Genomic DNA, 13,148 nt, shown 5'->3' on the forward strand with positions numbered 1-13,148 from the left:
CTTCCTCATGTCATATCCTGTAGACCCTCAAGATACTTTTTATATTACAACTTAAGTACCGTATTTGCCGGCGTATAAGACGACTTTTTTGCCCTGAAAAACATGCCTCCAAGTGGGGGGTCGTCTTATACGCCGGGAGGACTCCGACTCCCACTTCGAGCTTGAGTTGCAGCCGGGAGGGAGGCTGGCGGGGGCGGTGTGTGTGTGTGTGTGTGTGTGTGTGTGTGTGTGTGTGTGTGTGTGTGGCGGGTGTCACTCGCCACGCGCTGCGCAACCTTTCCCCCTCTTCCTTCCTTAGCGGTGTGGGGAGGAGAGGATTCGAAGGTCCTCACGTGCGGCGTACTTTTCTTTTCTTTTTTTCTTTTTGCACGCAGGTTTTGCATGCGGGCGGCTGTAGGTTAAGGATGGGGAGCCCCGGGTGGGTTATCAGGTTTACGGTGCTTCCAACATGTGCGACGGTGGGAGAGCGGAGAAGAGAGCGAGCGAGCGCCCGCTGTGTGAAATCCTGCCGTCAAAGCAACACTGGGGAGGCAGGGTATAAATTTACCAGGTTAATGTAGCAATGGTGATTAATGCCCAGAACATTGCGGGTATTGGGGTGTGTGTGTTTGTGGTGGTGGTGGTGAGGAGAGGTTGTCCTTTGAATGCGGAAAAGTAGGTGTGACCTTGTGTAGGAAAATAAAGAGATCCTTTTTAGCGTGTTTGGCTTCTTTGCCTCCCCTCGTTCGTTTTGACGTGGAGATAATGGCTTTCGGGCGGGAGGGGAAGAAAACGGTAGCTGGATCATTTCAAATTTCACTTACTCTCCTGCCTCACTTCAATATGTCTGAGCGACTCCAGATACTGGAAGACTTTTTGAATGAAAGTGTTACCTCCATTTTTTTTTTTTTTAAAGAGGGCCACTTGGGGGAAAAAAAAGATTCTAAGGAATTCCTTGTTTCTTGATTAAAGAGAAGGCATTGAATATACTGTTCCTTGGCAGCCTTTTCAGTGTCCGGGTTTTGGTGTGTGTGTGTGTGTGTGTGTGTGTGTGTGTGTGAGAGAGAGAGAGAGAGAGAGAGAGAGAGAGAGAGAGAGAGAGAGAGAGATCAGCTGTATTGAGAAGAGAACGTTTCCTGTGTTCTCATTTTATTTACAATATATTTTACGCTTAATGGTAAGCAATGAAAAATATTTTTAAAACTCATTTCTAAACTCCATAGCTATTTGCATATTCTTGGTTCAAAATTGGATTAGCTCATTTCAAAATTGTCCAAAGCAGAAAAGTGCGTCAAAAAAAAAAAAAGTGCAAAAGTGGAAGGTGTGTGGAAGAGGGGGTAGTCTTATACGGCGAGTATATAACAAACTCTATATTTTGAGTGGAAATGTTGGGGGTCGTCTTATACGCCCAGTCGTCTTATACGCCGGCAAATACGGTATGCCTTTATTTTGGGCAAGCATGAACATTAAAAGCTGCTTGGGTGCTTCAAAGATGTTCTTGATAGAATAAAAGGTAAATAAATTTAGTGCTACTGGTTTCTTTTGTTTTTGTTGGGTTCTGTAAAGCTGAATTCTTCTAGTTAGAGGAGTGATAAAATGCAGCGGGCAAGATTTCATTGCCTATTCTGCAATATTGTCTGAACAAAATTCAAATTGTTAACCTAATTCTCTCCTACCTGGGATGCTTAAGCTGTTTATTCAAAATTTATGATTAGTATCTCTGATTAAATCATATGTTTGGTCAGGTGGTTTGTGCTTCTGTGCTTGGATTTTAAGTATGTGGGATGTGTTGGAATGTCATAGCCATTACTTTTTCATCTGACTTAGAGAATGGTAGGGTAGCTAGGAAGAGGTATGACCTTATACTTTCTTGCTATAGTATAGCAGAATTGGGTTGGTGTTGTTTTATATAGCCATAGATTAAATTATACTCAGTTTTAGATTTTTGACAGTTGTTTGTAAATTGTTTATTAGCATTGTTAGTAATTGTATATAGAATACCAAAAACCAGGCCAAACGTTTCACATAAGATTATTGTGATGGCTACCTCCACCACGTTTTCTTCAGTAGAGAAGTAATCCATGTGTGGGCATAATTTCTTTTCATTATGAAAGTACGTCCCATTAAGATTAATTGACACCATTATGAATTGCATAATAATAGTTTCATTTCATTTCTATACCACCGACTATTAATTATAAAATTCTATTTTCTTCAGGCCGGGGGAAATTATTTAAAATCAGATTTTTTTTCCTTCCATATAAACTTAGTTCAATGTTCATTTTGTTTGTGTGAACCATACTCAATTTCAAAGTAATTTGTAATAAGCATTTTCTTTAAAATTGTGATAAAATGTTTGAATTAAAAAAACCAAGGGCACAGGAATTTGATCTACTTAAAGAAAAATATTTGTCTGCCTACCATAATATTACATTTTCTTTACTGGACTAAAAAATATTTAAATTTTCATATAATCAGTTTTGTAAGAAATTAAATTCAGATTTATCAGATAGTAATAATTTTTAAATAAACATTTTGGAATGTTTAACATTTTAAATATCTTTTTAAAAAAACTATATTATCCTTTTATTCAGTATATCTAATCTATCAAAAGTTTAAAGTATGCTTTATTTACTATTGCCTAAGGAACAGGATTTTTTTTTAAAGACTAACGAGACAGCTAATAATCTTTAAATTTAAGAAGATATTCATACTTAAGATTTTTGATGCCCCATAATATTAATTTGTACAAAAATAACAACTTTGGGGCAATTATATCTCAACAAAGTAGTGAATCAACATAGGTACAACTTTTTTATGGCGAGAAGAAAGAAACAAAAAGTATTCAATTAATTGTAATTTTTCATGTCTGATTATGGGAACTCTGATTAACAATTATGGAATAAATGTAAATCTAAAATAAGATTTTAAAATGATTTTCATACTAAAGCAGAAGTTCAAATCACAGTGTAAATGCTGTATAATTTACTTTCAGGTTTACTCAAGAGCAAATGACCAAGAGCCTTGTGGCTGGTGGCTGGCAAAGGTTCGAATGATGAAAGGGGAGGTAAGTAGAAGTGGAATTGTATCATGAGAAAGATCCATCTAAAGGGAGCATTATTTTTGTAAAATATTTGAATAGATAAGAACCACTTAGAAGTTAATATACCAATATACAGTTAATATATACCAAGGACTTGGTACATTCTGAGCTTGACATTTCATTATTCATTACATAGGTAACATCAGTACTAGAACTGCAATATTCTATTAGAACTAGCGGTGATATTACTTAGTTGGGTAATGAAATGTTCACAAGAAAACAAGTTCAGAATGTATCAAAGACCCCACAGTTCAACTCTGAGCTACAAATACTCTCTTGTTGATTGCTGCCATCTCCCAACTTGAATCTTCTAACTTAGTTGGTGGTGGAATGAATGATAATAAGGAAAAAAGAGCCTGAAATATAAATTTTTCCCAAAATATTTTATTTTCTGACGCTATGACTATTTAATATAATGTAACCTAATGAATTTCTGAGGCAAAATAAGTTTTCGATAATGTATGGATGCTATATGATTTTGCTGCATTATTTTGCATATCAATAGGGCTTTAATTATAATTATTAAAAGCCTTAATATCTTACATTAATTAATATAAGGTCTTAATATCTTAATTAACTCTGTAACCTTACCTTACAGAGCAGTTATAAAGAGACAATGGGGATTAGGAAAGATATGATACTTGACATTCTTGAGCTCTGAAGGGAATGATAAAATGTAATAAACATATAGTTGAGAGTAGGTAAACATATGTAATGAGAAAATAGTAAATATTCTGAATCTTTGATCAGTCACCTATTTTTAAAAAATTAAGAAGAAAAATCTTTTCTCAGTTTTATGTCATTGAGTATGCTGCTTGTGATGCCACTTACAATGAAATAGTCACATTTGAACGACTTCGGCCTGTGAATCAAAATAAACCTGTGAACAAGAATACATTCTTTAGATGTGCTGTAGACGTTCCAGAAGATCTGAGAGATGCGTAAGTACTCTAAAATTCATTTTATTAAAACTATATCTCTATTAGGAATTGACTTTCATAGGATATCCTGAATTTGATATTAGAATTTGAACACTTTCTGTCTAATTGAAAGATAGAAGCTGCCTGTCTTTGCAAATTAAGATGGAAATTCTCTTTTTGGGCCAGCACAAATATTTTGGAAGGTCATAAAAGGACATGTACAGGTAGTCCTCGCTTACTGATAATTTGTTCAGTAACCATTCAAAAGTTACAGCAGTGCTGAAAAAATAAATTTGCAGCCCATTTATAACCTCTTCAGTGTCCCCTGGTCACATGATCACCATTACAGTCAGAACATGTTATCCTGTTCCTGTCTTTGGGTTTTTCTTTCTCCTCAGCTCCTCCCAACAGAGCAGAGAGATTGGAGAGAGAGGGATTGCAAGAAAAAAAAAGCTGTTTGCTCTTCTACACAATGCAATGAGAAAGCAGTTATGCCAGCAGCTTGGGGCTGAGAACTGTGATCATACTATGCAGATAGCTTACAGTGCTGTCTTGAAATCTTTTCTCCAATTTCCCTACTCTGTAGAGGTTTTGGCGGGTAGGGAAAAGAAAACAATTCCAGTAGGCAATTTCTTCTTTGCTAGATCCTTCCTCCCTGACTATTGCAGAGTGTAGAGATTGGAGAGGGATTTCAAGAGAGCAAGCTGTTTATTCTTCTGCACATAGAAAGCAATGCGGCTACACCAGCAGCCAGGTGGCAAACAAAAGCTGAAACTTAGTACAATAACCTTGTCCCTTTCCAGTTGGAAAGAGCATTCAAGGTCATGTGATTTCCCACTTAGCAACTTTTTTGGTTAGCTGCAGAGTTGCCAACCCCAATTAGGGTCAATGAGTGAGGACTACCTGTATGCTCAACAAATTATTGTCAGTTTGCATAAATCTGAAAAGTGAAACTTTGATTTAGCAGAACTCAATGCAGTGGATCTCAGATGCAACAGATGGAATTCTTCCTGCTTTTACATCATTTGTATAAAAACACCTTGATTCTAATTTGTATTATTTATATAGTAATGTTACCTCAAATGATGTATAGTCTGATTTAATGGACAATTGGGAATAATTGATCTGTTAAATCAATGTTTCACCTTGTAATGTTTTGTTGTGTTTTATTCTTTTGGAAATAATTTGGTGTAAGTTTTCAGTTCTTTTCTCAATAAATTCAAATGAGCTTTTAAAAAGTTGTTTTTCTGGGTGGGCTTTTTCAGTATTTTCAATTTCTCCAACTTCATGTCTTACTGCTCACCTTTCGAAATGAATTAATTAATCCATACATTAATTTTCTAGGTGTGCTAATGAAAGTGCTCACAAGGATTTTAAGAAAGCTGTAGGAGCCTGCAGAATTTTTTACCAGGCTGAAACAACTCAATTAGTAGTTCTGGTAAGATAAAGTTTCTTCCTTTTTATCACATCAGTGAGCAAGTCATTTTTATGTTAACATTATGTTACCAATTTGATGTTTTGGGCCTGGCTTATATAGAAAAATAATCAGTATTAAAAGATTGTACTATATCTTTCCACTGATGAAAGGAAAATATTCTTTAGAGAATGTAGATGGAAGAGTTGCAGATAGGATTTTATGCAAGCTATAATCCAAGCTGTACTGTTTGGGCCTGGTAACCTTTGCCTGTTGGATCTAACAGCAACCTGGGACCCTATAGCAAAGGGTTTTGTATTATTTGGTGTCACTTTGATTGCCACAGCTGTTGCATCTGGCTTTATGCTAAAAACGTATCAAGCTGCATTGAGCAAACAGCAGACTCTGTTTGCCCATTAATAACAATATGGATTTCACTACCCTAATGCACTAATAAAACTATTTTTTTCAGATTTAAATAGGGAAAAAAAACCTAGCATATCAAATCTATTTGTTCTCTTATCTGCAGTGCGTTCCAAACTAGAAATGAATCAATGGTAGGTAAATGTCTGTGGAGATTCTCAGTTATCCAGGTCATGGTTATCCCAAAGGTGCTTTTTTTCAAAGAAAAAACAGTCCCAATTGCCTTTTTAAAAAACACCTTTGGGACAACAGTAGGTGAAATGATTGGGTTTTTTTAATTCATCACCTGTAAAATGAAGATCCTTACACATCGTTTTTCTTTCAGTCTGCCAGTGAGGCAACAGTAAAAAGAGTGGGCATACTCAGCGACATGCATTTGCGTAGCATTCGAACCAAGTTAATGCTCATGTCAAGAAATGAAGAAGCAACAAAGCATTTAGAAGTGAGTGGGTCTCAGATGGTTCTCCCCACCCCTCCCCCCTTAATTATGCTTCTGCTTTAGTCACTGGAATGGTGTTCATGCTTGAAGTTTTTATAAAGAATACACTTTTTAATCTTTTCCCTAGTGCACAAAACAGCTTGCAGCGGCATTTCATGAAGAATTTGTTGTCAGAGAAGACTTAATGGGACTTGCAATAGGAACACATGGCAGTAATATACAGCAAGCCAGGAAGGTTCCAGGCGTTACTGCAATTGAACTTGAAGAAGATACTGGAACCTTCAGGATCTACGGAGAGGTAAAGAGAGTACACAGAAAAGTCATGTCTTCATGTTGGGAAACTATGACTTCTTGGGACTTAAGTCTAGATGGCTGGAATGTAGAGTGAAAAGAATGCACAAATTCCAGTATTTTAATCCCAGTATAATGGAAATAACGAGGCATTTGGTGGAAGCAAAGGCAAATATAGAATATCGTACTGCCTCTTTTTGCTTGTAATCTTCTTCAGAAGTCCCGCTGGATTAAGTTCTACACAATTTAACAGTTGTTAAATGCATCTGTGTAAAGCTTTCTCAGATCTCGCTTCAACTATGCTTAAATTAGAGAGCATACCTCCATGTTGTATTTTGATTCCTACTGGCAGTTGATAGAATAATCCCAATTTAAATAAATCAGAAAATGAATTCAGTAATGTTTCTCATTTAAGCGTTGTTTCATAAAGGCTAATGAACTTGCCTCCCCCTGATGTCCCATTCCTTCAGGGAATGCTAGTAATGAGTGTGTGTGTGTGTGTGTGTGTGTGTGTGTGTGTGTGTGTGTGTGTGCTTATAAAGAAGAATGGGAAGACGACTTCAGGGAATGTTTGACACTGTTGAAAGCAGAGTTCCAACTGAGGCCCTAAGGCTGCATTTGCCAGTAGAAATTTGATGGTAGCTACAGAGGCTCCCAAAGATATTACCACACTGTATGTAATGTGGAAGGGGGCAGAAAGGGAACATGCAAACATATCTCAAGAAGAATCATATTAACTATTGATACTTAGTTGTGTTCCCCTCTCCCTCAATTTTGATGAATATATTTCATAGTATTTCATTCAAAGTAATTACATGCTACAAATATAAATGGAAAAGAAGGAAATGTATTTACACTATTTGCACTCTTGCTAGCGGTAGTCTGATTACAATCAAAGCCAATTTTACTATAACAGCAGCAGTGTGATGATGTAAAGTAGATAAGATATGCATCTTCTCTGCAGTCCCTTCATCTTCGTAATGTAACATTTGGTCTTCAAGCTACAATACAAAGCCACATGGTAGATTAGGATGATTCCTGATCTGGGGAGAATCAAGAAGGTGTGCTTTCATTCATTATATAATTAGGATGACTCTTCTACAATTAAAGCACTAGATCACAGGTGTCAAACTCGTGGTGTCACGTTATCATCATGTGACGGTTTCGCAGTGTTTTTCCCTTTGCGGAGCTGGGGTAGGCGTGGCCTGCGTGTGATACATCTGGCCTGCGGGCCGCCAGTTTGACACCCCTGGACTAGATGGTGAAGTTCATTTGGCTGCGTGTTTAGTTCCTTTGCAGGAATTCTGATTAAGGATTATTAAAGAATAATCAAGGTTCTCAGATCTGAGAAACTTTTAGATGGGTGACAAAACAGGTATCATAATGTTGACCCTCAGATAAAAACATGTATTTAAATGGTTGTGTAAAAGTACAGGCACCAATTTGCAAATGTATATGATAGTTTGGAGATAAAGTCCCATAATCCCATAATGTTTAAGCACCTGTCTGATAGCCATCATTTTTAGTTTGCCAGGTGCAGATACTTGCATTTTCTCATTGCAAAAGAGAGTATATGTAGATTTTTCTCATTTTATATGGTAATAGTTATTCCCTAAAAGTGTTTTAACCGTTAATGTTTAATGCATTCTGTTCTGTTTATTACCAGAGTGCTGAGGCAGTAAAAAAAGCTAGAAGCTATTTGGAATTTGTGGAGGACTTTATTCAGGTTCCTAGGAGTCTTGTAGGTACGTAATAATAATTATAACAATAGCAACAATAACAATAACAACAACATTTTAACTGTAGGAAAGTTTCAACGTAAAAATCTTTTATTGTCTCTATCCTCTCTCTCTCTCCCCTTCGCCCTCCTTCCCTCTCTCTTCCTCCCTCCCCCCTCTCTCTCACATACAGTCTCCCTGCCAATCTATTTCAATCTAAGCTAGTAGCAATATGTATTTATATTTTGAGGGTGCAATAGAGCCTAACTGGGAAATGAGAATTACCCTTCTCCTTCTTTCTGTCATAGAAGTAGTTCCATCATCAGAAGAACTAAATTGGACATCAGCTTTAAATTAGTATAAAGAATTTTTCTAATTGTTTTTCTTGTTAATGGTTTACTTGAGACCAAAATCCCAATGATAATCCACAACTTAAATATCTTTTATTTGTTAAAGGGAAAGTTATTGGTAAAAATGGCAAAGTTATTCAAGAGATTGTGGACAAGTCTGGAGTCGTGCGAGTGAGAATTGAGGGAGACAACGAGAATAAATTACCCAGAGAAGATGTATGATTTTTAATTTCTTTCCCCCCTTTCCCTTAGCAATGAATGTCCCATGGGTGGGGTAGAAATTAAAGGGGGGGGGTCTGAGTTTTGTTTGTGGTATAATGGTGGGAAGGGTGCCATATGACCCGTGGTGGCACAGTGGCTAGAATCCATTACTGCAAGCTACTTCTGCTGACTGCTAGCTGGCAGACTGCAGTTCGGCAGTTCAATTCTCATTGGCTCAAGGTTGAGTCAGCCTTCCATCTTTCTGAGGTCAGTAAAATGAGGAGCCAGACTATTGGGGGCAATATGCTGACTCTGTCAAACTGCTTAGGGCTGTAAAGCACGATGAAGCGGTATGTATATAAGTATATAAGTGCTGTTGCTATCTTGAGCTCCTGGAAAAAAGGCTGCCTAGGTAGTCCTCAACATATAGCTACAATTGAGCCCAACATTTCTGTTGCTAAGCAAAATATTTGTTAAGCAAGTTTTGTCCCATTTTATGACCTTTCTTGCCACAATTGTTAAGTGAATCATTGCAGTCCATTCAATTTGTAACACGGTTAAGTGAATCGGGCTTCCCCATTGACCTTGGTTTCTCGGAAGATTGCAAAAGCTGATCACATGTCCCTGGGAACCCTGCTATTGTCATAAATACAAATCAGTTGACAAGCGTCTGGATTTTGATCACATGCTCCCTGGGATACTACAAAGATCGTAAGTGCAAAAAACAGTCATAAGCCACTTTTTTCAGTTGCTGTTGTAACTTTGAACAGTCACGAAATCAACTGTCATAAGTCGAGGACTATCTGTACATAAATCTAACAAGTATGTATTTTAGTAGCTGCATTGTTAATATTGAAATCTCATTATTTCTTTAATGTGCTGTGTCATTAATGCTCAGTTGGGCTCAAGACCAAGTCCAGTATTACGTTTCCCATTGTGACTAACCAGGTAACTGTAGAAAGATACTGTAGGAAATAGGGTGTCCCTCAGATAGCTCAGATGCACACGGTTCTAAATTGGTATTTTGAAGGATTGCATTCTTTCATTGAAGCATATGGATTTGCCCTTTGCAGTCATAGAAGAATAATGTGGGCTCTAGATTGTGCTCCCCTCTTTAATCTAGTGACGGGGTAGCAGCAAGCTTTCACTGATGTCTGTATGACCTCTGTCTTGTACATCCAAGTAACTTTTCAACAATACACTAGATCTCTGGCAGAGTACAAAAGGTTCCTCACTAATTAGAGACGCAACCTTGACATCAGCTTATTCTTGATCAGATGATCGTATATATCAGTTACGGCTTCTGCTCCCGATGGGTTCGCCATAAGTTAGCTAATTCTTTTAAAAGTTGGTTTCAAAAGTCAAAATCTGGGTTCTGTTATTTTTAAAGTTTTCTGCAGATTTTAGTACTCCAAGCCAATTGGTTTAGCCTCTCTTGAGAATTCAGGTTAAGCTTCTTAATATTTACTTGTTTGTAAAATGTACACAAAACAAATTTAACAATTGGCTCTTTATCCAAACTGACTTGTATAGACAACATACAAATAAATAGACCAAGATTATGCATAGCAAAACAAAAACAACCCCACCCCACACACTTCATACTAGAATATTATTGAGACTGCTCTGGAATCATAATCATAAATAAGATAGATGCAGTCTAGCACATAAGTTACATGGTAGCTTTATTTAAAATAGTGTTTGGATTTGTGTGTGTCAAGGCACACATATACTACAGTTGCAAGAATTATTTGTGATTCACTTAGTGTTTATATTTGAAAAACATACTTTATCTTTATAGGGAATGGTTCCATTTGTGTTTGTGGGTACTAAAGAAAGTATAGGGAATGTCCAAGTACTTCTTGAATACCATATTGCCTACTTAAAGGTAAGTATTGCTTGATGTAATTTTCAGATTTAGTTTGCAATCCACTCTTACATTTTGAGGGTCCATTAAATGAATGTGATTTACTGCTGCAGAGCTAGGAATCAAGATTGATTCTAATTATTTTCACTTGAAACTAACAGTAATTAGTTTTACTAACAGAATTTTTACTACAACCTTGTTATATTCCCATCATTGTTGTCGCTATTGTTTATTTTTATATATCTTTCTAATCTTTATATTGTATTCTTCAGCCCCTGTATAAAACCCTGATTGTTTTCAGCCTAATCGCTACTTTTTCATTTTATAATTTCATAATTATTATAAGACTACACAGTAGTTTTAACCCCAAGGATTTTTATTTTGGTAATTTAAAGTTGATTTGAACAAATCTAGCTAATACCTAAGAGATACCTTATACCAAGAAATGTTGGTGATGTGAAAAAACGGATTTCTACAAGTAAAAATTATGAAACATTTGAAAGAAATGTATACCAAACTATCTAAAACATATTAAGTATTTCCAGTGAATCATGTCTTGTTGATTCTCATTGGCATTTAAATGATCAGAAGGTCATTCCGTGAATGTAATTATTTGTTAGCATAGTTAGAAACTGCTTTTTTTTCCTGAAAGTGAAGAGTGCATAAAAAATAACTTGGGGAAAGATTACATAGCTTAGTTTATATTTAATGCAACTCTCAATCCAGGAGGTAGAACAACTACGGATGGAAAGGCTCCAGATTGATGAGCAGTTACGTCAAATTGGCATGGGTTTTAGACCTTCATCTACCAGAGGTCCTGAGAAAGAAAAGGGTTTTACCACTGATGAAAGCAACCCTTCGTCTGTACAAGGCTCAAGGTCTTATAGTGGAAGAGGCAGAGGCCGAAGGGGCCCCAATTACACCTCTGGATATGGTAAGTGTGTTTAAAGATAAGCTCTGAAACTTTGCTTCTGTCATCATTACTAGAGAATATAACAAGGGTATTGTGCCTTTTTACCATATACACAATTAGCATGCGTATTTGCGTTATGTATGTGTATGGGTAGATATATACTGTACTTTCTTTTGCAAGCAGGCAATGGAATTTCATTTTTAACTTGTGCCAGTATGCTCACAGTAAAAAATGACAATAAAGGTTATTTTATATGTTTATTTTTCAGAGTTTTTGATACACTACGAACCTTTAGAGTGTCAAAATTATCAATATGGATTTCAGAAAATGTTCGTTGTTTCTAACAGCTTAATTCAAACTTTCATATTAAGTGCCCCCTGGATGTGATTGTTTATGGGACATCAAGTTGGTGTCGATTCTTAGCAAATACATAAGACTCACCTTCTCCAGTATGATCTATCCCTAGTGTGGCCCCACTGTATTTGAGTGCATCCAACTTGTTACTGATTGTCTTTTTCTTCTCTTTTTTTCCCCCCTCTTAGAATTATAGACTTCTCAAGAGAGTTAGGTCAGATTATTTATTCCTTCAAAGAAAACTCTGAATTGATTGAATCTATTTTGTTAGTTTTCTTGGTTATCCACGGTATTCTCAAGAGTCTTCTCCAAAAGTATAGTCCTTCCATCCCAGTTTGAGCTTTGAAACAGTCACTGTCTGTCCATACCAGTTCAAGAGTGGAACCTTTTGAGTTCAGTGAGCTTTTGGAAGACTTTTCTTGTATTTTTGTGTCAGTTTTCATCTTTACAGATGTCATTATAATACTCTTCTTTTCTTTTCCAATTGGTTTCTGAAATTCTTTGTAAATGCCTTAGATTTTAGTGTTTTTTCACTTGGATTCTCTTCTCTTCCTGGCAATTTCTACCATTTTTTCTGACAGCCAGTTTTCATGTTTTGTTTTTGTTTCCCAGTCTTTGGTATTTTATCATCCTTAATAATTTCATCAGAATTGATAAATTTGCTTCTGCACAAACTGCCTTTGGCCATCACTTTACAGAGGGTGTTATAGACCGCTGGCTTACCTATTTTCTTCACCTTTGATTACTGAGAACAAACATTTGAATTACTGTGAGGTTCTGTTGTGGCAATTAGAAGACGGACCCAACTAATTCCTCTTAAAAGATATCTAGAAGGTAACAGAATAACAGAATTGAAAGGGACCTTGAAGGTCTTCTAGTCCAACCCTTCCAGACAAATGGCTGCCCAGTCTGCAGTGATGAAGCATCCACAACTTCTGGAGGCAAACTGTTCCATTGGTTAATTGTTCTCACTGTTATGAAATTTCTCCTTAGTTGTCGATTGCTCCTCTCCTTGATTAGTTCCTATCCATTGTTTGTTGTGTTGCCTTCTGGTGTTCTGGAAATTATATTCTGGATATTTTGGAATTATATTTTGGATATTTATTTCTTGCTGTCCTTAAGTTTTATGAGGTCACACATGCAAAGATGGTAGAAATCTTTTATTTTCTTGTAGCT

General features: G+C 36.5%; 1 protein-coding gene across 4 annotated transcripts in view; it reads left to right on the forward strand.

Moving 5' to 3' along the window:
- FXR1 (FMR1 autosomal homolog 1) overlaps window positions 1-13,148 on the forward strand; it is a 50,079-nt gene that overhangs the window by 28,589 nt on the left and 8,342 nt on the right. For all 4 annotated transcript variants that reach the window (XM_087965392.1, XM_087965390.1, XM_026666833.2 and 1 more), the window contains 9 exons: window positions 2,975-3,046; window positions 3,875-4,023; window positions 5,347-5,440; window positions 6,165-6,281; window positions 6,406-6,576; window positions 8,236-8,314; window positions 8,744-8,853; window positions 10,640-10,726; window positions 11,432-11,639. In XM_087965392.1, the coding sequence (XP_087821518.1) occupies window positions 2,975-3,046; window positions 3,875-4,023; window positions 5,347-5,440; window positions 6,165-6,281; window positions 6,406-6,576; window positions 8,236-8,314; window positions 8,744-8,853; window positions 10,640-10,726; window positions 11,432-11,639 (1,087 nt within the window). The remainder of the gene's footprint in view (window positions 1-2,974; window positions 3,047-3,874; window positions 4,024-5,346; window positions 5,441-6,164; window positions 6,282-6,405; window positions 6,577-8,235; window positions 8,315-8,743; window positions 8,854-10,639; window positions 10,727-11,431; window positions 11,640-13,148) is intronic.

This window comes from Notechis scutatus, chromosome 4, assembly GCF_049901735.1.
Source record: "Notechis scutatus isolate UNSWTSFEM ecotype Mainland chromosome 4, rNotScu1.2, whole genome shotgun sequence".
Classification (NCBI taxonomy): Eukaryota; Metazoa; Chordata; class Lepidosauria; order Squamata; family Elapidae; genus Notechis; species Notechis scutatus.